This window comes from Anabrus simplex, chromosome X, assembly GCF_040414725.1.
Source record: "Anabrus simplex isolate iqAnaSimp1 chromosome X, ASM4041472v1, whole genome shotgun sequence".
In the NCBI taxonomy this organism is placed as follows: Eukaryota; Metazoa; Arthropoda; class Insecta; order Orthoptera; family Tettigoniidae; genus Anabrus; species Anabrus simplex.
In genome coordinates this window covers 197,236,167-197,260,774 of record NC_090279.1, presented here as the reverse complement: position 1 = coordinate 197,260,774, position 24,608 = coordinate 197,236,167, and the positions used below count along the sequence as shown (strand labels likewise).

The 24,608-nt window shown below is 39.8% G+C and overlaps 1 protein-coding gene across 1 annotated transcript in view; it reads left to right on the top strand.

Moving 5' to 3' along the window:
- The window catches only part of LOC137503198 (uncharacterized), a 37,711-nt gene extending 14,123 nt beyond the window's left edge, over nt 1-23,588 (top strand). Inside the window, exons 4-5 of the mRNA XM_068230711.1 lie at nt 2,240-2,406; nt 15,850-23,588. Of these exons, the coding sequence (XP_068086812.1) occupies nt 2,240-2,406; nt 15,850-22,375 (6,693 nt within the window). The 3' untranslated portion in view covers nt 22,376-23,588. The remainder of the gene's footprint in view (nt 1-2,239; nt 2,407-15,849) is intronic.
- Nucleotides 23,589-24,608: the final 1,020 nt, after the last annotated feature.

Sequence of the window (24,608 nt, the reverse complement as noted above, 5' to 3'; positions counted from 1 at the left end):
TGGTCTTAATTAAGGTACAGCCCCAGCCATCATTTGCCTGGTGTGAAAATAGGAAACCACGGAAAACCATCTTCAGGGCTGCCGACAGTGGGATTCGAAGCCACTATCTCCCGGATGCAAGCTCACAGTCGCCCGGTTTGAAATTTTTAATTCAATTTTTTCATGAAATTTAAATAACATTGTAATGTAAATTCGTAATTAGATAGATAATACTTCTTTTGAAAGCACTATGTATAGATTTTTTCTGTACATAATTTATATAAGGAGATATATCGTACTAAAGTATGTGTAAATTTTACGTTCTAAAATTTTGGACTTAAAAATCATCCCTACTACTTGAAAAAAATTATGCAGTCAAATATTCCATGCGCAGGTTTCTTAATATACAGTACCTGTAATACATATATCATACACATTTTGTTACATTTAGCAGAATATCACGGGAAGAAAATGGGATTTAAATGTAAAATTACAATTGGCAAACAAAGCATTATTGCAACGATAAATTGTTTGAATTCAGCGGAATAACTTCGTAATAGTAATAATGGCGTGTGGCCTCCGGAAAGGCGTGGTGCACTTCTTTCGATTTGACGCCGTATAGGCGACCTGCGCGTCGGTGAGGATGGGGCCTTACCTAGGATGATTTCTAATGCTGAAGACAACACACACACACACACACCCACAGCCCCTGAGCAAGAGGAATTAATCCATTAAGGTTAAAATCCCCGACCCCGCCGGGAATCGAACCCGGGACTCCCTGGACCAAAGGCCAGCACGCTAACCATTCAGCCATGGAGCCGGACAATAACTTCGTGACAAGAAAAAATAAACTCAATCCTTTCAATTTCAGTCATTTAAAAAATTTCACCAAAATTACCAAAATATCGATTTTTATCCCCGGAATTTCGCTTTAAGGAGGCTGACATGTTGCAATTTTTTGACCAATCGCATTTTCAATTTAACCTTAAAAATACTTCGGTCATTCCCCTTTAAAATTCCGTTATCATTTTTTTTCCCTAACGCCATTTTTAAAAACGCAGAGAACTGTGCTCTGCGTCATCAAAGGAAAATCTTGACTGTCCACGAGAAAGGCTTCTTAAACAATAAGCTTTTGAAATTTAGACGTTAAAATAGAAGTAGAAATGGTACGTTCATTCGCCACCAGATGGCTCCCCGGACACGGCACAGCGCTAGCGTTCGAAGCGGGAGCTGACCGAACCATCAGAATCAGTCTAAGAGGGGCACATATAAGTACGGGCCGTGAAAGCATCAATGGCAACGCCATTTTTAAAGTTCTGAATGACAAATTTAAAGGGTAGCGGCACGGCGTATATTGAGCAACCCTTCGCTCCTTCCTCTCACGCTGTCAGATAACATTAGCTTCAAAATTCCTTCTAACTACGATTTCAATAATACCGGTAGAATATATTTACCTTGGAGTAGGCCTACTCTGTGCGTAAGAGGAGAAAGATATCTGAGGGAGTAATTTACAGTCCAGGGAAGTTTAAAAGCAAGTATGTTTCTTAAAACTTTGAATGTAGTTCTGCATCTTATTACCAGTTGAAAACTACGTTCATATTTTTGCTCCTAATTTAGCACGAAATTAGATTTTTGCCTAGTGAATGAATATTGGAAAATTGAAGAAAAATATCCAATAGTTTATACTTGATTGCAAAACCCGGAGTTATTCTTAAATATATGAGTATTTTTGACAAGTCTGCCAAATTATAGCCCAAAAATGTGAAAACTGTGTCGCATCAGCATTTTACATTCAATACATAAAAATTCTTTGTGAATAACTTCGTCACTAATTAACTTATCACCCTCCAAATTTTGCAGGGGATTATACCTTATTAATATATGTGTGTGTTTCAAATTTAGTTATGATAAATCGTAGAAGTTAAAATTTCAGTCATGACTCCCCTTAAACAAATTTATATTTTACTATATTCAGTTTTGGAGTATCTCATTATTTAGGCCTTATTTCTTGTAAATAAAATATAAAGTAAAAATATTTCCTTTTTTAAAAATTCTCTCCTAAAAGTAGGGTGCGGGGATTATTCGCGTATATAAGTTATCATTATTGGATAGTCTGTTTCTCCACTCATGGATGACCTTTTCAGGAGCACAGTTGGAAAACCCACCCCACTGACGAACGCCAGTCTTAATCTCAAAGACCTTAGAGATTTCCTTCATGAATTTCACTTGCGAGTATTGAAGTGCTATATTCTTGTTGCAGTTCTTGCCATACACCGTTGAGATCCCCAAGTCTCCTCCGGTTGTATCATATGGTAAGAGCTATGCCTACCAGGTTCAGGTACCCCCAGCGCCTGTCATCCTGCCCACGCAGACGTTTGGGTACACCCTGGAAGTACCGGTACCGAAGAAAACCATTCTCCCTGCCAAGTAAGTATACGCTGGAAATTTACCTACTGTGTCCAAAATGATGCTCACTATCATTCTTGTGCTTCTGTAAAGCCGGCACCACAAAGGGCTGCTCCGAACTTTGGACGGGAAGAGAAGGAAGTTGTGTACTCTACATTTGTTTCAAGTTTGCGGCACACTTTACATCGGGTGGACAAAATAAGACTGGCCCTGAAAATATTTACAATAGGACTGATGCGGGGTTGAGCCTTGTCAATGAACATTGCAGAAGATGCCGGGAACGGCCTCGTCTGAAGAAACAAAGAAGTGGGTATCCAAAAGTCCTGACCCCACTTCCCTCAGAAAGCACCGGCAGAACTTAATACGCGAAGGTTCGTCTGATCCCTGCAAATCTGTTCGATTGAAACTGCACTGGGGCTGGGATTATTTTGAAGGAAATATAGTGACGCTTCGCATGATGAGAAATTTCTTACAAAAGCATTTAATATTTAATTATACATGAATACAAACGGCACGAACCACGGAACAAGGAATACCTTAAATCCAATTTATTTTATCAGCATCACGGGTCCATACCCAGTCCGCCCGCTGAGCAGTAATGGTAAACCTTTATTTTTCTCCCGATCTTACAGTTTACACAACCTAATCGATCTCAACGGAGAAAAATAACAGTCCTCAATTGAAAAAAAAACATGCAAAACTACGACAATTACAGCAAGAAAAAAAACAGGAAACCTAGATGTCATATACAATACATTATTAAGAGTAGAATGATACCCCCTATTGGTGGGTATAACAGCACAAAATAAGAACACAAGGGAAAGTTAGTCCACTGGCCTCTCTGCCAGCTGAATTAAAAATAAAATTAAAAGGGCAAAGTACGGCAACCCCATGTTAAAACCACCTCACTTCCTATGGCGTGTGTCACCCGCCTGAACTAGCATCTATTGCATATGCTAGTAAGTCTGAGCAGTAATACGGTCATCCCCTTGGAAATCGAAGACCACATCTATTTATTCATTAGGAACATCATTACTACTACTACAGCCTCCGTGGCTCAGACGGCCAGCGCGTCGGCCTCTCACCACTGGATACCGTGGTTCAAATCCCGGTCACTCCATGTGAGATTTGTGCTGGACAAAGCGGAGGCGAGACAGGTTTTTCTCCAGGTACTCCGGTTTTCCCTGTCATCTTTCATTCCAGCAACACTCTCCATTCTCATTTCATAGCATCTATCAGTCATTAATAAATCACTTTGGGAGTGGCGACCCCATCGTACTAATAGCCTATATCTGCTTCATTAATTCCATCCCTGACCCGGTCAATGACTGGAAAACAGGTTGTAGGTTTTCATTACTACTACTACTACTACTACTACTACTACTACTACTACTACTACTACTACTACTAATTTCACTGAAAAATACATTCCTAAACAGAATTACTTTCTAAAAGGGTAGCCTTCAGTTGTCTACTGGCAGCCGTCTTGTTTACAAGCGAATCTCAAAGTTTAGCGATCGCCCACTTCAAACTAAAATTACCAAGCACATTACCGATATATATTAACAGAGAGCATAATTATAACATTGGAGAGGAAGAGAGTCTACACAAATCACAAAAGCAACCCATTCTGCCATCTCTTGAGGAAATGTTGAATTATGTAGTAAAGAGAGAACGGAACAGTTCCGTGATCCGACATTTGGTCCACCAAGACGAAGCGTTCGCACGCACAACGGTAACAGCTGATAATGTTTCCACACGACGATCCCTTAACTCCCACTTGCACAGAGAAACAGCGCTGAAGTTTTGTCGGACTTCGTTGAAGGCTTTCCTTCACTCGAGCGATGTTTTCTGGTGCTCGAAGTCTTTTCGGATAGTTACGGGTTTTATTCACTACAGAGCTCGTTTCTCGCCATTTTGCCACTAAGTTTTGCGTTGCAGACTTTACTGGAGGTTTTGCCAAGACACTTCCAGTCCTAAACACTAGCACAAACAGTTTCGCGTAGGTTATTATCCACGAATCGTGCCTCGCTTAACACTCGACAATGAACACGCGCCGTTTTGATCGTGAGCACCATTCAACTGGTCACTAAACACGTCTCCTCCTCTCATGAAGTGACACAGCCACACTGACATGTCACAGCAACCGATCGGTGCATCGAAATCACGGTTTCCAGCATTTCCTGTGATGGGAAGTTCTCTTGCTCATTAAACAGGGTCAATTCCACGCCAGTCTTATAAATACTTTCCGGGCGAGTTTTATTTTCCCACCATGTATTTATTGTACGGCTTTGTCAATTTCTAAGTAGGCCTATTAACATCTCACGGTCTCTACTTGAATACCTCTTGACACTGTACTAATGAAAGACCAAGAAATGAACTTCATTCCGGTTCCGTATTGACTTTAAATATCTAACTAGCAGTTTCCCGCTGGCTCCGCCCGCAAAGTACAAAGTATGGTGTTGTTCGTTACTATCCTCACGGATGTATTTGCAAAGTTTCGAGTTAATGAAATAAAGCACATGATCTGCTGTGGTAAGAGAATGTAATATTTTGTCAACAAAACACTTGAAAACACATCACACAAATAAATTGGATTAAACGTTCCTTGGAACAACACTACGCGCCGAACTGTTAAAAAGTCCTTCAAGGATCTTCGTCACGGAGACAAATGTACTCATAACTTTTCGCAGAATCTACCGATTTAAGTAGTTATTATCTCAAAAGAAAGCGCTTGATCAACTGAGTGTTTTCAGATCAAAACGAACTCCATGTCTCAGTTATAACCAAAGATATGATTGCTTCAAGAGACTAAAAATGGAAAAAATCAAATAATTTGAGGAAGGCTGAAGTTAAGTGATTTATAGTACCTGATGACAAATCTGTGCATGAATACCTTTCAGTTAAAGAAAAAATGAAGGAAATCGACCGGATAGAATGGCTGGACTGACTGACTTTAGTTTTCATATTTTTTTTTAAATATATAGATATCAATTAACTTGACCATGATGGCCACTAATGGTCCGTATTGACTTAATTATACAGTAACAGTTAATTGTGTCCAGGTTCCGCCTAGTCAATACAATTCAGAATGAATTATTATTTAAACTATCCTTTACTTATATACAAACAGAAGTATATGTTTCGAGAAAACAAATTCTCTTCTTCAGCTTGTTAGTAAAATTACATGTGTCAAACACCTTATTTATAATAAACTATGTACCGACAGATTGCGGACAAAAAATACAATACAACAATATTAGAAAATTCAAACAAGAAAATCCTTTCATAATATATCCCATGTCTGCGTATAAACGACCTTATTTAAAATTTACTATGTGCCAGATAAAGATGAAGTTCTAAAAGAATTTAATTATATAAAGGCCACCTGTTCAATACAAGTTTGCCATTTGATGAATTGTCTGTCTAAAAAACTACATAGGACATGTTTCGACCTAGCCTAGAGGTCATCATCAGCTAAAATAACATAAAGAAGGAAGACATATATAAAAACAATACGCTAGGACCCACACTTACAAGTAAATTCGTCCAAGTTTGAGCTATGTATAATTTAAACACAGATTTCCATTGTGTCTATTGATTGTTTTTTATCTCAATATTTTATGTATCACTTTTTCTTCTTTATGTTATTTTAGCTGATGATGACGTCTAGGCTAGGTCGAAACATGTCCTATGTAGATTATTAGACATAGCATTTATCAAATGGCAAACGTGTATTGAACAGGTGGACTTTATACAATTACATTCTTTTAGAATTTTAGATTAGAAATGAAAGCCCACCCAATTTCTCAAGCGAATTGCCAGAATGTGAAACAAGACGACTGGATGTTGCAATCCAGCGCGTCACTCCACGTGCAGTTGACAAGAAACTGTCATCCAGTATTCTCAGGTTTCATTGGATACCGCACGGCTCTCACTGGTGCGGCTTGAGTCAAAGAACATTCCACCCCCCCCCCCCAGTCTACCGAAGCTGGCAAGGAACATCAAACCCACGTGACGTTTAGAGGCGCACATTAATACCATAGATATGTTCTAATTACTCCTGAGAGTGTTTAGGAAGTGGTTTGAACGAAATCTGATAAGGAGTTATTTTATGATATGTATGTTATGTAATTCAACAGATATATACTTACCAGATATTGTAATAGGAGTTGAATCATGGCTGAGAAATGATATAATGGATGAAGAAATATTCTCACGGAACTGGAGTGTGTATCGTAGAGATAGGATAGGAATGGTATGAGGGGGAGTATTCATTCTGGTGAAAGAAGAATTTCTAAGCTACGAAAAAGTTAAGGATGAAAAACATGAAATTCTGGGTGTAAGGCTCATCTCTAAGAAGACAATAAGCAACTTGATGTCTTTGGAGTGTACAGACCGGGAAAGGGCAGCGCTGACGCTGATTCAGAATTATTTGATAAGATAATCAGCTATGTGGGAAACGATAAGGAAAGGAACGTGATTGTAGCAGGTGACCTCAATTTACCAAATGTCAATTGGGAAGGTAATGCGAACGACAGGAAGCATGAACAACAAATGGCAAATAAGTTAATATGGGAAGGGCACCTGATTCAGAAAGTGATGGAACCAACTAGAGGGAAGAATATTTTGGATGTGGTGCTGATAAAACCAGATGAGCTCTATACAGAAACCGAAGTAATAGATGGTGTTAGTGATCACGAAGCTGTTTTTGTCGTAGTTAAAAATAAATGTGAAAGAAAGGATGGTATTAAAATTAGGACTAATAAGTAGTACCATATGGCTGATAAAACAGGCATGAGAGAGTTTTTTAAAAATAATTATGATCGCTGGAAAATGGTAAATAAAAATGTAAACAGACTCTGGGGTGGGTTTAAAGGAATTGTTAAGGAATGTAAAAATAAGTTCGTACCTTTAAAGGTGGTAAGGAATGATAAAGATCCACTATACTATAACAGAGAAGTAAAAGAGACTAAGAAGGAGGTGCAGGTTGGAACGAAATAGTGTTAGAAATGGTTATGGAAGTAAGGAGAAATTGAAGGAGCTTACTAGGAAATTGAATCAAGCAAAGAAGTCAGCTAAGGATAACATGATGGCAAGCATAATTGGTGGTCATACAAATTGTAGTGAAAAATGGAAGGGTATGTATAGGTACTTTAAGGCAGAAACAGGTTCAAAGGACATTCCAGGAATCATTAATGAACAAGGGGAGTGTGTATGCGAGGACCTTCAAAAGGCAGAAGTATTTAGTCAGCAGTATGTAAAGATTGTTGGTTACAAGGATAATGTCCAGATAGGGGATGTTAGTAATAAAGAAGTATTAAAATTTACCTATGATAACAATGACATTTACAGTAAGACACAAAAGTTGAAAACTAGAAATGCAGCTGGAATTGATAAGATTTCTGGCGATATACTGAAGGCAATGGGTTGGGATATAGTACCATATCTGAAATAATTATTTGATTATTGTTTGGTCAGAGGAGCTATACCAAATGAATGGAGAGTTGCTATAGTAGCCCCTGTGTATAAAGGAAAGGGTGATAGACATAAAGCTGAAAATTACAGGCCAGTCAGTTTGACATGCATTGTATGTAAGCTTTGGGAAAGCATTCTTTCTGATTATATTAGACATGTTTGCAAAATTAATAACTGGTTTGACAAAAGGCAGTTTGGGTTTAGGAAAGGTTATTCCACTGAAGCTCAGCTTGTAGGATTTCAGCAAGATATAGCAGATATCCTGGATTCAGGAGGTCAAATGGACTGTATTGCGATTGACCTATCTAAGGCATTTGATAGGGAAGATCATGGAAGACTACTGACAAAAATGAGTGCTATTGGACTAGAGTGACTGAATGGGTGGCTATATTTCTAGAAAATAGAACTCAGAGAATTAGAGTAGGCGAAGCTTTATCTGACCCTGGAATAATTAAGAGGGGAATTCCTCAAGGCAGTATTATTGGACCTTTATGTTTTCTTATATATATCAATGATATGTGTAAAGAAGTGGAATCAGAGATATGGCTGTTTGCAGATGATGTTATTCTGGACAGAGTAATAAATAAGTTACAAGATTGTGAGCGGCTGCAGGGTGACCTCGATAGTGTTGTGAGATGGACGGTGGTCAATAGTATGTTGATAAACGGAGTTAAAAGTCAGGTTGTGAGTTTCACAAATAGGAAAAGTCCTCTCAATTTTAATTACTGCGTTGATGGGGTGAAAGTTCCTTTTGGGGATCATTGTAAGTACCTAGGTGTTAATATAAGAAAAGACCTTCATTGGGGTAATCACATAAGTATGATTGTTTATAATGGGTACAGATGTCTGAAAATGGCTCTGAGGGTATTTAGGGGTTGTAGTAAGGATGTAAAGGAGAGGGCTTATAAGTCTCTGGTAAGACCCCAACTAGAGTATGGTTCCAGTGTATGGGACCCTCATTAGGATTACTTCATTAAAAAATCCAAAGAAAAGCAGCCCGATTTGTTCTGGGTGATTTCCGACAAAAGAGTAGCGTTACAAAAATGTTGCAAAGTTTAGGCTGGGAAGACTTGGAAGAAAGGAGACGAGCTGCTCGATTAAGTGGTATGTTCCGAGCTGTCAGTGGAGAGATGGCGTGGGAGGACATCAGTAGACGAATAAGTTTGAGAAGTGTCTTTAAAAGTAGGAAAGATCACAATATGAAGATAAAGTTGGAATTCAAGAGGACAAATTGGGGCAAATATTATTTTATAGGAAGGAGAGTTAGGGATTGGAATAACTTACAAAGGGAATTGTTCAATAATTTTCCAGATAGGGAATCTGCCACCTGGGCGACTGCCCTAAATGCAGATCAGTAGTGATTGATTGATTGATGATGAGTAATTAATTCATTTCATTACAAAGCCGCACCAAGATTGGATCGAACTTGACGGACAGATTGTTGCGAGGCGATAGCAACTTACTCTGTATAGTCCGGTAAGAAATGCTGTATATAGAAGGATGGGAACACGCCGCCATGTTTTATGGAGTACCTTTCTTGCCAGGAGATTCATGAAACTAGGCAGCTCATTACCTATTATTTGGAAATAAGAATCCAGCATGCCGTGATCGTGATTTACACGGAAATACATCTCGGTATCACTTATTTTGATTATTTATGTGAAAGGATCAGCTAGTTCTAAGACAATCTGAGCTACCACAAGCACAAAGTTTAATGCGATACAATATCATTTAAAATTAAAACAATAACCGTAGCTCTGAAACTACGAAATATAAGTGGCAGTAGCGATGGGACAATTGAATACAAAGTCATCGCTTGTTCGATTTTTCGATTAAATTTTCCATTCGATTATTTTTCGATTATCAATTCGAAACTCCATAAGAATCAATGAGGCAATCGAACGGTGAATTTTTCCATTTGATTATTCATTCGGAAATGCATTCGAATGAATGAGGCAATTTAATAGTGAATGCTTTCGAAATAATTCAATAAAAAGTGTTGTTATTAAAATAATTCACTCATTTAGTTTCAACATTTGGAGATACGTTTAGGAAAAAACGGCGTCTTTTTATTTTTCATAAGAGTTCATCTATTCGCTTATTTCGATACGACACACTTAAACCGAAAAACTGATTCATTGCGCATCCAAATATTCTATACGATACATGGAATGATATTTGAAATTCAATCCATAACACACATTCCGCGCATAAAGCGGCAATGCTCTTGTTACGTATCGATACTGCCTTCGCTGCGGTAGGAGAACTGCATAGTGACAACTCACAGACGCATGCAGTTGTTGCGTTATGTCCTTGCTGCGCGGACTGGTCTAGCGTGTTCGTCCAGCTGTAGAAATGGAGGCAAGCAAAGAAGAGCAGAGAAGTGTGGTAGTTTTCTGGTGGCCGAGAGTGCGCGAGAAACGCATCGTCGCATGTCTGCTGTGTGTGGCGAGAACACACGCTGCATCTCGACGAGGAGTGTGCACGAGTGGCAAAGGGTGCACATCACTGACAGGGCCATCCAGCCATTACTCCTGATGTCATAGGGCGAATTGATGATCTTATCCGGGAAAGCCGACAAATCCCGGAGGAAGAAAGCCATTCGTCGACGTAGGTTTCATTCAGACGGCCCCGTGGTATAGGACTAGCGTGCCTGCCTACGGACCAGGTCAGGGATTTTCACCTGGACCTGAGGGCTGGTTCGAGGTCCACTCAGCTAACGTGGTTAGGTTAGGTTAGGTTAGGTTAGGTTAGGCTAGGTTAGGTTAGGTTAGATTACGCTAGGTTAGGTTAGGTTAGGTTAGGTTAGGTTAGGTTAGGTTAGATTACGCTAGGTTAGGTTAGGTTAGGTTAGATTACGCTAGGTTAGGTTAAGTTAGGTTAGGTTAGATTACGCTAGGTTAGGTTAGGTTAAGCTAGGTTAGGTTAGATTAGGTTAGGTTAGGTTAGGTTAGGCTAGGTTAGGTTTCATTCAGACGAGAAAGTGTAAGAGTGGGTTCGATTGTGGACCCGTCAGCGACCTACCTCTTTCTACAAAACTGGAACTGATCGTCTCCTCTCCCAGCAGGATAAATGCGTTAACGATTTTGGTGATTACTTTTGTATAAAACCACCGCATGGTCACGTTGTAGAAGGAGTTCGGTTTTCATTTGATTGTCCCTTATGCTGCGCAAAATTTTAGTCGACCCGAAGGTTTAACCCCAGCAGCGACTGGCAAAATGCTATAAAACTGACAGCAAATATAGTTCCAGTTCGTGCATTGCCTGGCAGGTCCCAAGACAATAACCACTGTTGGCGTTGCCACAGTGAGACTGAAACACTTGGTCACGTCTTCGGTTCCTGCCCATTTAACGACACACTACGGAATGCACGATATCGTCGTATAAGATCTATGACTGCTGATGCCCTAAGAGGAAAGAAATGTACAGTCTACGAGGAGGTACATGGATTGTCTCAGGCTGGGTCAAGCCACCGGATTGACATTATAGCTGGGCTCAAGTAAAGGGTTCATAACAGACCCCACAATTAGAACCGAGGCATTATCTACTCAACCACATGATGTACACAGGGAGAAATGTCATATATACGAAGCTATAATTCCATATTAGGCTGCAAAAATTTTTTTTTTTACAAGCTGCTTTCCGTCACACCAACACAGATAGATTTATGGCGATGATGGGATAGGAAAGGGCTAAGAGTGAGAAGGAAGCGGCCTTGGCTTTAATTAAGGTACAGCCCAGCATTTGCCTAGTGTGAAAATAAAAAAACCCACGGAAGAACATCTTCAGAGCTACCGAGAGTAGGGAGAAATATAATCTGGACTCCATAGACGTTTTAGGATTGATTATAGGAGTAAGAGGCATCATTACTCACACATTTGACAACTTTTGTAAGAAATTTAATTTGAATAACCAATTTATTAAGAATATTGGGTTAGCGTCACTGAAAGACTCGTTAACAAAAGTAGGACGTAATTTATACTCTTAGCTATATCCTTGTCCATAAGGTGTTCCTCATGAGTAAAGCCTGGATTTTACCGAGCTCGATAGCTGCAGTCGCTTAAGTGCGCCCAGTATCCAGTATTCGGGAGATAGTAGGTTCGAACCCCACTGTCGGCAGCCCTGAAAATGGTTTTCCGTGGTTTCCCATTTTCACACCAGGCAAATGCTGGGGCTGTACCTTAATTAAGGCCACGGCTGCTTCCTTCCCACTCCTAGCCCTTTCCTGTCCCATCGTCGCCGTAAGACCAATCTGTGTCGGTGCGACGTAAAGCAACTAGCAGAAAAAAAAAAAAAAAAAGAAAGCCTGGATTTTTATGCAGTAACAGGCTAGACTGCAAACTAATTTGGTTAGTAGGAAGTGTCGGCCACCCGCTCTTCCATAATGTAGCAAGAGTACCATAAAATACAGGGGTTCTGATGGGCCGTACCCCTAATGTTTATGCAAACGCCATAGTATAGTCGTTGTGAAGGTAGGCTATACTTGCTACTCGCTTCAGTAAGTTTGCATCCTAACCTATCAATGCATAAAAATGCGGGCTCTACTCATGAGTTTCAAAATTATTGATTGATACGATTTTTATTAAGTAATAGGTAGGCTATGATATAGTATACCAGTCATTTATCGACATTTTTTACACGACCCTTGTAGTTGCCAATCAACTTTTTATGTAAACTTTGTGTCTTTTTGACAGCCTCCAAATGGAGGAAGCAGAAATAAGTGCATTTCTTTCTCCCTATCTACGGAAATTCACTTCAAACATAATTAAAAGGTAATGCAAAAAATTACCTGGGCAGCGCCGGGTACTACAATTAACACCTAATACATACATACATACATACATACATACATACATACATACATACAGTACATACATACATACAATTATCATTAAAGACTGTTATGCCTTTCAACGTTCAGTCTGCAAGCCTCTGTGAATTTACTAAACGTCGCCACAATCCTCTATTTGCAATAAGTGTTCTGGCCTAATTTAGTTCTACACCTCCTTTCTTTAAATCGTTAGAAACTGAGTCTAACCAGCGTCGTCTTGTTTCCCTCTACTTCTCTTACCCTCCATAGCAGAGTCCATTATTCTCCTAGGTAACCTATCCTCCTCCATTCGCCTCACACGACCCCACCACCGCTGCCGGTTTATGCGCACAGCTTCATCCATCGAGTTCATTTCTAAATTAGCCTTTATCTCCTCATTCCGAGTACCCTCCTGCAATTGTTCCCACCTGTTTGTACCAGCAATCATTCTCGCGACTTTCATGTCTGTTACTTCTAACTTATGAATAAGATATCCTGAGTCCACCCAGCTTTCGCTCCCGTAAAGCAAAGTTGGTCTGAAAACAGACCGATGTAACGATAGTTTCGTCTGGGAGCTGATTTCCTTCTTATAGAAAACTGTTGATTGCAATTGCGAGCTCACTGCATTAGTTTTACTATACATTGATTCAATCTCACTTACAATATTACCATCCTGGAAGAACACACAATCTAAATACTTGAAATTAACGATCTGTTCTATCGTATCACCAATCTGACACTCAATTCTGTTGATTTCTTACCTACTGACATCAATTTAGTCTTCGAAAGGCTAATTTTCATACCATACTCATTGCACCTATTTTCAAATTCCAAGATATTAGACTGCAGGCTTTCGGCACAATCTGCCATTAAGACCAAGTCGTTAGCATAGGCCAGACTGCTTACTACATTTCCACCTAACTGAATCCCTCCCTGCCATTTTATACCTTTCAACAGATGATCCATGTAAACTACGAACAGCAAAGGTGAAAGATTACAGCCTTGTCTAACCCCTGTAAGTACCCTGAACCAAGAACTCATTCTACCATCAATTCTCACTGAAGTCCAATTGTCAACATAAATGCCTTAGATTGATTTTAATAATCTACCTTTAATTCCATAGTCCCCCAGTATAGTGAACATCTTTTCCCTCGGTACCATGTCATATGCTTTCTCTAGATCTACGAAACATAAACACAACTGCCTATTCCTCTCGTAGCATTTTTCAGTTACCTGGCGCACACTGAAAATCTGATACTGACAGCCACTCTGTGGTCTGAATCCACACTGGTTTTCATCCAACTTCCTGCCAACTACTGATCGCACCCTCCCTTCCAAGATGCCAGTGAATACTTTGCCCGGTATACTAATCAATGAGATACCTTGATAGTTGTTGCAATCCTTCCTATTCCCTTGCATATAGATAGGTTCAATTACTGCTTTTGTCCAATCTGAAGGTACCTTAACAACACTCCATGCTATTCTTACTACTCTATGAAGCCATTTCATCCCTGCCTTCCCACTATACTTCACCATTTCAGGTCTAATATAATCTATTCCTGCTGCCTTATGACAATGGAGTTTATTTTCCACCCTTTCCACTTCCTCAAGCGTAATTTCACCAACATAATTTTTCTCCTCTCCATGAGCTTGGCTGTTTTCCACACCACCGGGAAGATTTCCTTTTACGTTGAAAAGATGTAAAAAAATAATTCCCCCCACCTCTCCAGTGATTCCCTGGGATCTATTATGAGTTCACCTGAATTACTCAAAACACTGTACATTACCTTTTTCCCTCCCGTCCTAAGATTATTTATTACTGTCCAGAAAGGTTTCTCTGCTGCTTGACCTAGCCTTTCTAGGTTATTTCCAAAATCTTCCCATGACTTCTGTTTGGATTCAACAACTATTTGTTTCGCTCTGTTTCTTTTATCTACGTACCAATCCCTGTCTGCCTCGGCCCTTGTTTGGAGCCATTTCTGATAAGCCTTCTTTTTGCGTTTTCAAGCTGCTCTCACTTCATCATTCCACCAAGATGTTCGCGTTTCCCTATCTTTACAGACAGTTGTTCTTAGGCATTCCCTTGATGTGCCTACTACAGCATCCCTGTATGTTACCCATTCTCTTTCTATATCCTGAACCATGCTTAGTGTCCACTGTTCGAAACTTCTCACTGATCATATCCGTGTACTTCTGTCTAATTTCCTTGTCCTGGAGATTTTCTACCCTTATTCGTTTGCAGACAGATTTCACTTTCTCTACCTTAGGCCTAGAGATACTTAGTTCACTACAGATCAGATAGTGGTCTCTATAATCGAAAAATCTCCGGAAAACTCGTACATTCCTAACAGATTTCCTTAATTCGAAGTCGGTTATTCGAAGTTTATTATGGATCTGGTACCCCTAGCCTCCCATGTGTAGCGGTGAATAGCCTTATGCTTGAAGAATGTATTCGTAACTGCTAAACCCATACTGGCACAGAAGTCCAGCAAACGCTTCCCATTCCTATTAGCTTCCATATCTTCCCCACATTTACCAATCACCCTTTCGTATCCTTGAGTTCTATTTCCAACTCTCGCATTGAAATCGCCCATTAGCACTATTCTATACTTGCTGTTGACCCTGACCACGATAACACTCAATGCTTCATAAAACTTGTCAACTTCATCCTCATCTGCACCCTCACATGGTGAATACACTGAGACAATTATCGTCCTAATTGCTCCAACTCTCAGGGTCTATCCACATCATTCACTCATTTACGTGACTAACAGAAAGTATGTTGCGTGCAATGGTATTCCTGATAAACAAACCTACCCCATACTCTGTCCTTCCCTTTCTAACATCCGCCATGCACACTTTATAATCTCCTATCTCTTCCTCGTTATCTCCCCTTGCCCGAATATCACTTACTCCTAGCACATCCAGACGCATCCTCTTTGCTGACTCAACCAGTTCTACGTTCTTTCTTCAATAAACCCCATTAATATTGATAGCTCCACATACAATTCCATTAACACCTAATAAAACAAGTCAAATACGTAAGTGTTCATAACCTGAGAAAGTTAAGTTAGTTATGCCTTAGTTATCAAAGGAAATAATACTTGTAATCCGAAGGTTCTGTGGATTTAGGAACTCACGAGCAGTCAATTCTGTATTAAACTTCCTTTCTTCCAGATACTCCTATGGATACAGGATACAGGCTCCAGCTCCTAAACCGAAAGTGACACTGCACTCCTATGACTACAACTTGGAAGTGCCTGTCGTCGAAAATCAGCTGCAGCCACTGCCTCTGCTCGGGTTGACATCCACCGTAGACCGCTTGGCTCTTCCTCGCAAGGACTGCGTCACTCCTACTCCGTCTCTGTCGCTTCCGTTAGGATATCCAACCTTCAAGATCCATGAGAATGACTTGGGCCTTGACCACACGTTATCACCACTTTCTGTAGATTTCGGCGATAGCGTGGAAGTATTCGGAGATCACACCGGTGACCTTGTAGCTTCTGGCTCAGAGCTTACGGAGAGAAGAACCTGGAGGAAGAAATGTAGCAGACGACATGGAAGAAATGGAAGACGACAGTGGAGAAGACTACATCAACCTGATCTTCCTACAGACGATGTCTTCCAGGCAGACACTATAGATGTATTGTACAATGATGATTTAGCAGATGAAATTCAACAAATTCAACAACCTGATTTGAATTCTGGTTTGTGGCCAACTATGATGGTTAGTAATGCTGATGGAGGGTACAGACAGGAATATGGTGATGGTGTTGACGATGACAGTGTAATACATTCAGTAACAGCTGGTTACCAAGTGCTTAACAAACCGAGCTGCTACTGCGTTCAAGGGCAATTGGTTCCACGAGAACAAGTTCTTTCACGTCCTACCGGTACCTCGTACGTGGATGGAATCGGACTCTGGCAGAGATTTAATAATCAAGCAGCTTCTACTAAGCTTCTAAGGCCGCATGAACGTAACAAGCAGACTGATGGTAGTTGGTCATCATGGGCACCAGAGACTTCTACCCAGGTTTATTCTGGAAGAAGCTATACTACCATAAAAAATCAAAGAGTGCCTTCACAAAACCACTACACCGAGTGGACATACTTCCCACGGCAAAGAAAAGAAAATCAAGATGACTCGCCTGTATATTATAGTCCAGGAAGAAATTATGGAAACAATATGGAGCATTCTCTTGAAAATGTAGATGACGTTATTCAGAGTCCGGAAGATCGTACTGTTGGTCAAGAAAAGGGTTGGTCCGACACTGCATCTATAGGATCGAATAATTTAGACACTGCACAACAGGCTAATGCTCTCAGTTCCCATTCCTTCAATGTTGATAAAGGAGATCGCAGGGAAAATATGAGACTGAACTCAGCATCTTCTCTAGCTGTACAACCGACTGAATTTATTTCTTCAAACGAAAACTATGGGGAGGATATGTTGGGTCAAGCGACTATAAAGAGAGAGGTTATGATAGAACCAATCGACGTTCAATATGAAGACGAAAAAGAACAAGCTTCTTCTGATAACAACGAAAAGATGGCACAAACTGGCGCGATGCATGATAATAATGAAGACAGAAACAGGCGGGAAGCCAGGAAACCAGACCATGGCACGGATGACGACGTGGCGACAATAGAAATCTCTTTAAGGAATGGATGCCGCGCTTCTTCTGAAAGGGACGATGAAAGTAAAGATGTAAATTTACCTCGTGGATATGTTGTTCCCTCGCTGGAGGTTCCTCGACATTATAACCAATATGGTGTTGTGAACGATGGAGAATCAGCGTGGATAAACAGTTACTCGCCACTTACACATTCAGACATTGGCCAAACGTTTTTATTGTCTCAAGGAAATAGTTATTCACAGGTACCAGTGAATTATGTACGGACAGATATTTCAGACGATAATTCAGCAATCATTGCGGCAAGACCGCTTGGTTATGGATCAGTGAGGTACACACACGCAGATATTCCAAACGACAATTCAGTATTTAGAGTTCCAGGAATTAACAGATACGTGCCAATGAGTTACACACATGCAGGTATTCCAAACCGCAATTCAGTATTTAGAGCTTCAGGAGTAAATACACATGGTCCAGTGAGTTATACACACGCAGATATTTCAAACGACAATTCAGTACTTGTAGTTCCAGGGGTAAATACACATGGTCCAGTGAGTTATACACACGCAGATATTTCAAACGACAATTCAGTACTTAGAACTTCAGGGGTAAATACATATGGTCCAGTGAGTTATACACACGCAGATATTTCAAACGACAATTCAGTACTTAGAGCTTCAGGAGTAAATACACATGGTCCAGTGAGTTATACACACGCAGATATTTCAAACGACAATTCGGTACTTAGAGCTTCAGGGGTAAATACACATGGTCCAGAGAGCTATACACACGCAGACATTTCAAACGACAATTCAGTACTTAGATCTTCAGGGGTAAATACACATGGTCCAGTGAGTTATACACACGCAGATATTTCAAACGACAATTCGGTACTTAGATCTTCAGGGGTAAATACACATGGTCCAGTGAGTTATACACACGCAGATATTTCAAACGACAATTCAGTACTTAGATCTTCAGGGGTAAATACGCATGGTCCAGTGAGTTATACACACGCAGATATTTCAAACGACAATTCAGTACTTAGAGCTTCAGGGGTAAATACACATGGTCCAGTGAGTTATACACACGCAGATATTTCAAACGACAATTCAGTACTTAGAACTTCAGGGGTAAATACACATGGTCCAGTGAGTTATACACACGCAGATATTTCAAACGACAATTCAGTACTTAGAGCTTCAGGGGTAAATACACATGGTCCAGTGAGTTATACACACGCAGATATTTCAAACGACAATGCAGTACTTAAAGTTCAAGGAGTAAATGCAAACGGCAATTCAGTAATCAAGTCTCAAGGAGTAAATGTGTACGGGCCAATGAGCTACACCCACACAGATATTCCAAACGAAAACTTAGTTCTTAGAGTTCAAGGAGTTCATGGTCCAGTGAGTTATGCACAGGCAGATATTCCAACCGATAACTCACTACTTGGAGTTCAAGGAGTAAATACGCATGGTCCAGAGAGCTATACACACGCAGACATTTCAAACGACAATTCAGTACTTAGAACTTCAGGGGTAAATACACATGGTCCAGTGAGTTACACACACGCAGACATTTCAAACGACAATTCAGTACTTAGAACTTCAGGGGTAAATACACATGGTCCAGTGAGTTATACACACGCAGATATTTCAAACGACAATTCAGTACTTAGAGCTTCAGGGGTAAATACACATGGTCCAGTGAGTTATACACACGCAGATATTTCAAACGACAATTCGGTACTTAGAGCTTCAGGGGTAAATACACATGGTCCAGAGAGCTATACACACGCAGACATTTCAAACGACAATTCAGTACTTAGATCTTCAGGGGTAAATACACATGGTCCAGTGAGTTACACACACGCAGACATTTCAAACGACAATTCAGTACTTAGAACTTCAGGGGTAAATACACATGGTCCAGTGAGTTATACACACGCAGATATTTCAAACGACAATTCAGTACTTAGAGCTTCAGGGGTAAATACACATGGTCCAGCGAGTTATACACACGCAGATATTTCAAACGACAATTCAGTACTTAGAACTTCAGGGGTAAATACACATGGTCCAGTGAGTTATACACACGCAGATATTTCAAACGACAATTCAGTGCTTAGAGCTTCAGGAGTAAATACACATGGTACAGCGAGTTACACACACGCAGATATTCCAACCGATAACTCACTACTTGGAGTTCCAGGAGTAAATGCACATGGTGCAGAGAGCTATACACACGCAGACATTTCAAACGACAATTCAGTACTCAAAGTTCAAGGAGTAAATAGACATGATCCAGTGAGTTATGCACACAGAGATATTTCAAACGACAATTCAGTACTTAGAGCTTCAGGAGTAAATACAAATGGTCCAGTGAGTTACACATATGCAGATGTTTCAAACGACAATTCAGTAACCAAGTCTCAAGGAGTAAATGCGTACGGGCCAATGAGCTACACCCACACAGATATTCCGAACGAAAACTTAGTTCTTAGAGTTCAAGGAGTTTATGGTCCAGCGAGTTATATACAGGCAGATATTCCAACCGATAACTCACTACTTGGAGTTCAAGGAGTAAAAGCACATGGTCCAGTCAGTTACACACACGCAGATGTTTCAAACGACAATTCAATAATCAAGTCTCAAGGAGTAAATGTGTACGGACCAGTGAGCTACACCCATACAGATATTGCAAACGACAACTCGGTACCAGGAGTTAATACATATGGGCCAATGAGCTACACACATGGAGATATTCCAAGCGACATTTCAGTTATCAAAGCTACAGGGGGATCTAGTTTCGGTCCAGGGAGTTATGCACATATTCCAGCAACGTACGATGAACACCATGCTGGACACGGACATAGCCCATGTTACGACTCCGTAGTCGACGGCTATGACCATAACGATGGGGTTCCAATCAGACAAACAATTTCTGCAGGAGATGTTCGATTTGGTGACGTTAGAGGCGGTCACGATACCCTTCATAATTCGCATCATAATCAAGGAACAGTATCCAGTCATGATACAAACACACGTGGACAAGACAGTATTAGTGGAGGCGACGATGTAACAGACGAAACTTCAGCGCAGAAAGATACACATGACGTTGCACAAAAACAGTCGGTTCTAAATTCATTATTACTTAAGCCTAACCAACCTTTATCAGATGACAAGAAATCGATCAGTTCACCGACGACAGGAGCCGACTTTTTCGTATCACAACATTTCGAACGTTTGCAAAGCAAAGAGAATCCAATCTCGTCCTCAATCAGACCAGCTATCAAATCTAACAATATTCTCACACCTTCTCAGGAACTACTCACACACGGACTAGGCAAAACTGAGCATACCAGTGACACATCATCCTCTTCATCAAATAACCTTGAAAATCATCCATCGGGCCTGCAGTCCTCTCACGGAATCGGAATGAATCACCAGTCATCCTTACAACCTACTCACGGCATTGAATCCAATCTTAATTCAAATCTGAAGTTCACGCATGCAATTGGAAGCAATCATGGTTCAAATCTACAATTTGTTCCTGGAATTGAAAATGGTATTCAATCAAATCTGCAGTACACTCAGGGAATTGGAGAAGTTTCCGCACGAACTGAAGGTTTGGTTGATTCTGCTGATATACAAGGATACGCAGGTCTAGACAATTCTTACAATCAACAAACATACCTACCCGGTGTTGCATACAGTGGAGCAGATCCCTTATACACTCCTGGGATGACTGTAAGCTCTAACGTGGGACATTACTCAGACCTCTACGATCAACAGATACCAATACCTAACGTGAAAGAAATCCAAGATAAAATCAAATACGATGTTCCTGGACCTAATACAGACGGTGCAGAACAAAATTTTGGAAGTACACTACGCTATCCCGAAGGAACAGAAAAAGAGGAAAGCGATGCCCACAAAGCAGAGATTCTAGACGATATCAAAGATGGAGATAAAAGTTCTGAAATGATGTCATCAGTCAATGAGGCAGGTGGCAAATCACAAGAAGTTTTCATCGAACAATACAGCACAACCCCTGTACACGAAATGACTACAGAAAACAAAGATTTAGCACATAGTTCTAAAAGTGATCGGTACACAGCCCAACATTCTGAATCATCACCTCTAGATCCAAACCAAGAACACGAGAATTACCAAAAACAGGAGTCCCCAGCACATTCTGTAATTCACGACGACACACAGCACAGTACAAATACAGGCCAGACATACAGCTCTCCGAAGAGTTTAATGGAGTTCTTTAGGGAATATTATATAAAAAACCTGAAGGGAGCACGGAGTGGCACCGAGGTAGAGCATGACGCAGGATCTCACTCTAATTTGACAACACAATTACCTTTGAAACACGTTGTGGAAAATCATCAAATTTTAGGAAATAAACGTCTTCGCCTTACAGAAGAAATGGAGAATTCACCTCTCACCATCACTGACGAGAACCTACCAGCATCTCAGAGGCATTACATCTCCCATTCATCACATCACGCACATGACAACGAGGACATCTTAAGTAGGGCGAATGGCGTACCAGAGAACCAACATAGTATCCACTCAGCACATGGTGTTTCAGAAATACTAGACGATTATCCTGTCGACCATCATTCTTCCGAGGAGCGATATGACGAGGGTGCCAGTTTAGTTTCAGACGAAGACCAACAAGAGTTCATTCATTCAGGAGCGAACGGTCCAGTCACACAAGACTTGGGACGTGGTAGGATCATTCATAATCGATACGTAAACATAATAGAAATTCCAGATGACGATGATGACACTGACGATGTTATTGATGAGGGCACAGTAGAAATAGAAGAAATAGAGGAAGAAGATTTGGAAGACTCAGAAGATTCGAAAGAATCAGAATCTCATGAAATATTTCCACAGAAATTCCACAGGCAGCTAAGGAAAAGATTAAGGAAAGTACACCGTGATGGAGCAGTTCCTGATGTTATGGGAAACCATCATTCGGGACATAAACCATGTAAAAAGAGACATAGGCGAAGAAAGTTTAGTAGGGGGCCATTTCATAAGAAATAAAGAAATTATGAGTAATACCACTCATCTTCAAAGACCAGATCCGCAAAGTTTGAATAATGAAACCAAAGGCAGGGAGATGTAACATTATAGGTTATCGCTAAGAAAGTGCTTATGATCAAAGTGCTTCACAAAATGGTTAAGAAGAAGTTGTTAAAGATTGTTACTGTTGCTGTAGTCAAGCATATTTCAAATAAGGATAAGCAGCTCGTATCGTATATTGCTGTAAATTCTACCTCTTTTCAAAGAGTTATTTTTAAAAATATTTCAAATTCTGACCTTCATTTTACGTTTATAATTTAAATTTAATACGATGCATACGAAGCGGAAAATGCACTTTTGTTTTGTGGACTGTATTGCGAAACTTAAATCAATATGCAACTTTCAAATTGAAAATGGAATTCGTTTCCGAATTCAAAAAGGCCAATATCAATTCTTTAATTCAACGAATGTTAAAAAAGAAATGCCTAATCAGGTAAAAGAAAAGATACAATTCAGTCAAACTACAAAATCCACTAGAACATTACAAAAAATCCAAACAAATTAAAGCTGAATCGAATGAAATACACGAGCTGAAACTATTTGAAATTGGTAGGAGTTGATATAGGAACTAATTTCATTTGTATATCAGAAATAAAAATGCTCATGGTTACAAATTCTAAGATAAACATTTGCAAATTGCTTAATGATTTATTGAACACTTTAATATGGCAAAGTGGGATGAATGTATGTACGAACCTCGAGTGTTTTTGAAACTAAACACTCACACAAGTCATTTTTGCCTGAAAATGAACTTCTTTTCTGTTTTGTGGATCAAATATCTAACTTTTGTAAATATTAAGTGTGTTCCTGTTTATTTGTTAGTTGTTGCATCTTACAAGAAAGTGATTATGATCAAAGAAGAACTTCCCAGCCATCACTTCAGAGACAATAAATGGAAGACTTAAGCATAACGGATGGATCTGCTTAGATTGTTACAAATGTAGACAAACCAAAATATTGTCGTCATTGGTGTTTTTGTATGGCATTGTTGAACGCCAGTATTGTTAGTGTGATAGTTTAATCACATTGTTTATTTAAAGAAAATATTGTTATGTTGTATTATATTAATTAAACTATTTTAATACGATATATATGTTGTTCATTTTTATATAGGTATGTTACATTTTTGTATAAAATATGATTTGAAAATTACATTCGATAAACAATATATAAATTTTGTTTAATTTTCTTGAACAGTCCTCCTACTTAATAAGCAATTCTTTCTAGAATTCAACACAATGGTTATATGAATTTTCAAGCACAAATGTGATAGATCAGACACAATTTGAGTGCATTCATATACACAGGGTTATTCAGTTAAGCTGTGATCTTGGATTCGGGAGATAGTGCGTTCGAACTACACTGTAGGCAGCCCTGAAGATGGTTTTCTGCGTTTTCCCATTTTCACAGCAGGCGACTGGTGAGACTGTACCTTCCTTCCCACTCCCAGATCTTTCCTATCGCATTGTCGCCACAAGACCTATCTGTGTAGGTGCGATGTAAATGCATTTGTAAAAATGTCCACCTCAAATAACTCGTGAACCCTCAAAGACATTGACATTCTGTTTTCACTGTCAGTACCAACTCGTAATTACACTTCACTTACAGACTTTTTTTTATGGCGTCGATATCTTCTGAGACATTCGTACTAACTTTGCCTTTTTATTAATAAACGAAACTACGCTGTTTACCGCACCTAGCCTCAAACTTACAAATTCAGGGCCGTGATTATTTTTCAAAATCGGGCAAGTACGTCAGGAGAACATGTAATGTGTGCTTCATTTGCCAACGATTCGTGCAAAGTATGAAACATGCGCTACCGGTAGCTGTTGAAACTCAGCCGTCCACTTCCAAGAGCTGGTAGCTGAGGCCATACAATTATTATTATTATTATTATTATTATTATTATTATTATTATTATTATTATTATTATTATTATTTTGATCGGTTGGTTTCCTGCTTCTTTCTTGCTTTCCAGTAGTTCTTCATTATTTCACTGTTTTTTCTCCTCTTTCTCAGCTCTATCAATAATCATTATTTTCGTCTTGTTAACTGAAGAAAGGAAGGAATGCAAGGAGATGGGATCTAGACAAGTTGAAAGAAAACAGTGTGATGGACGGTTTCAAGGAACATGTTCCACAAGGACTAAAGGAAAAGGCTGAAGGAAACACAATAGAGGAAGAATGTACAGTCT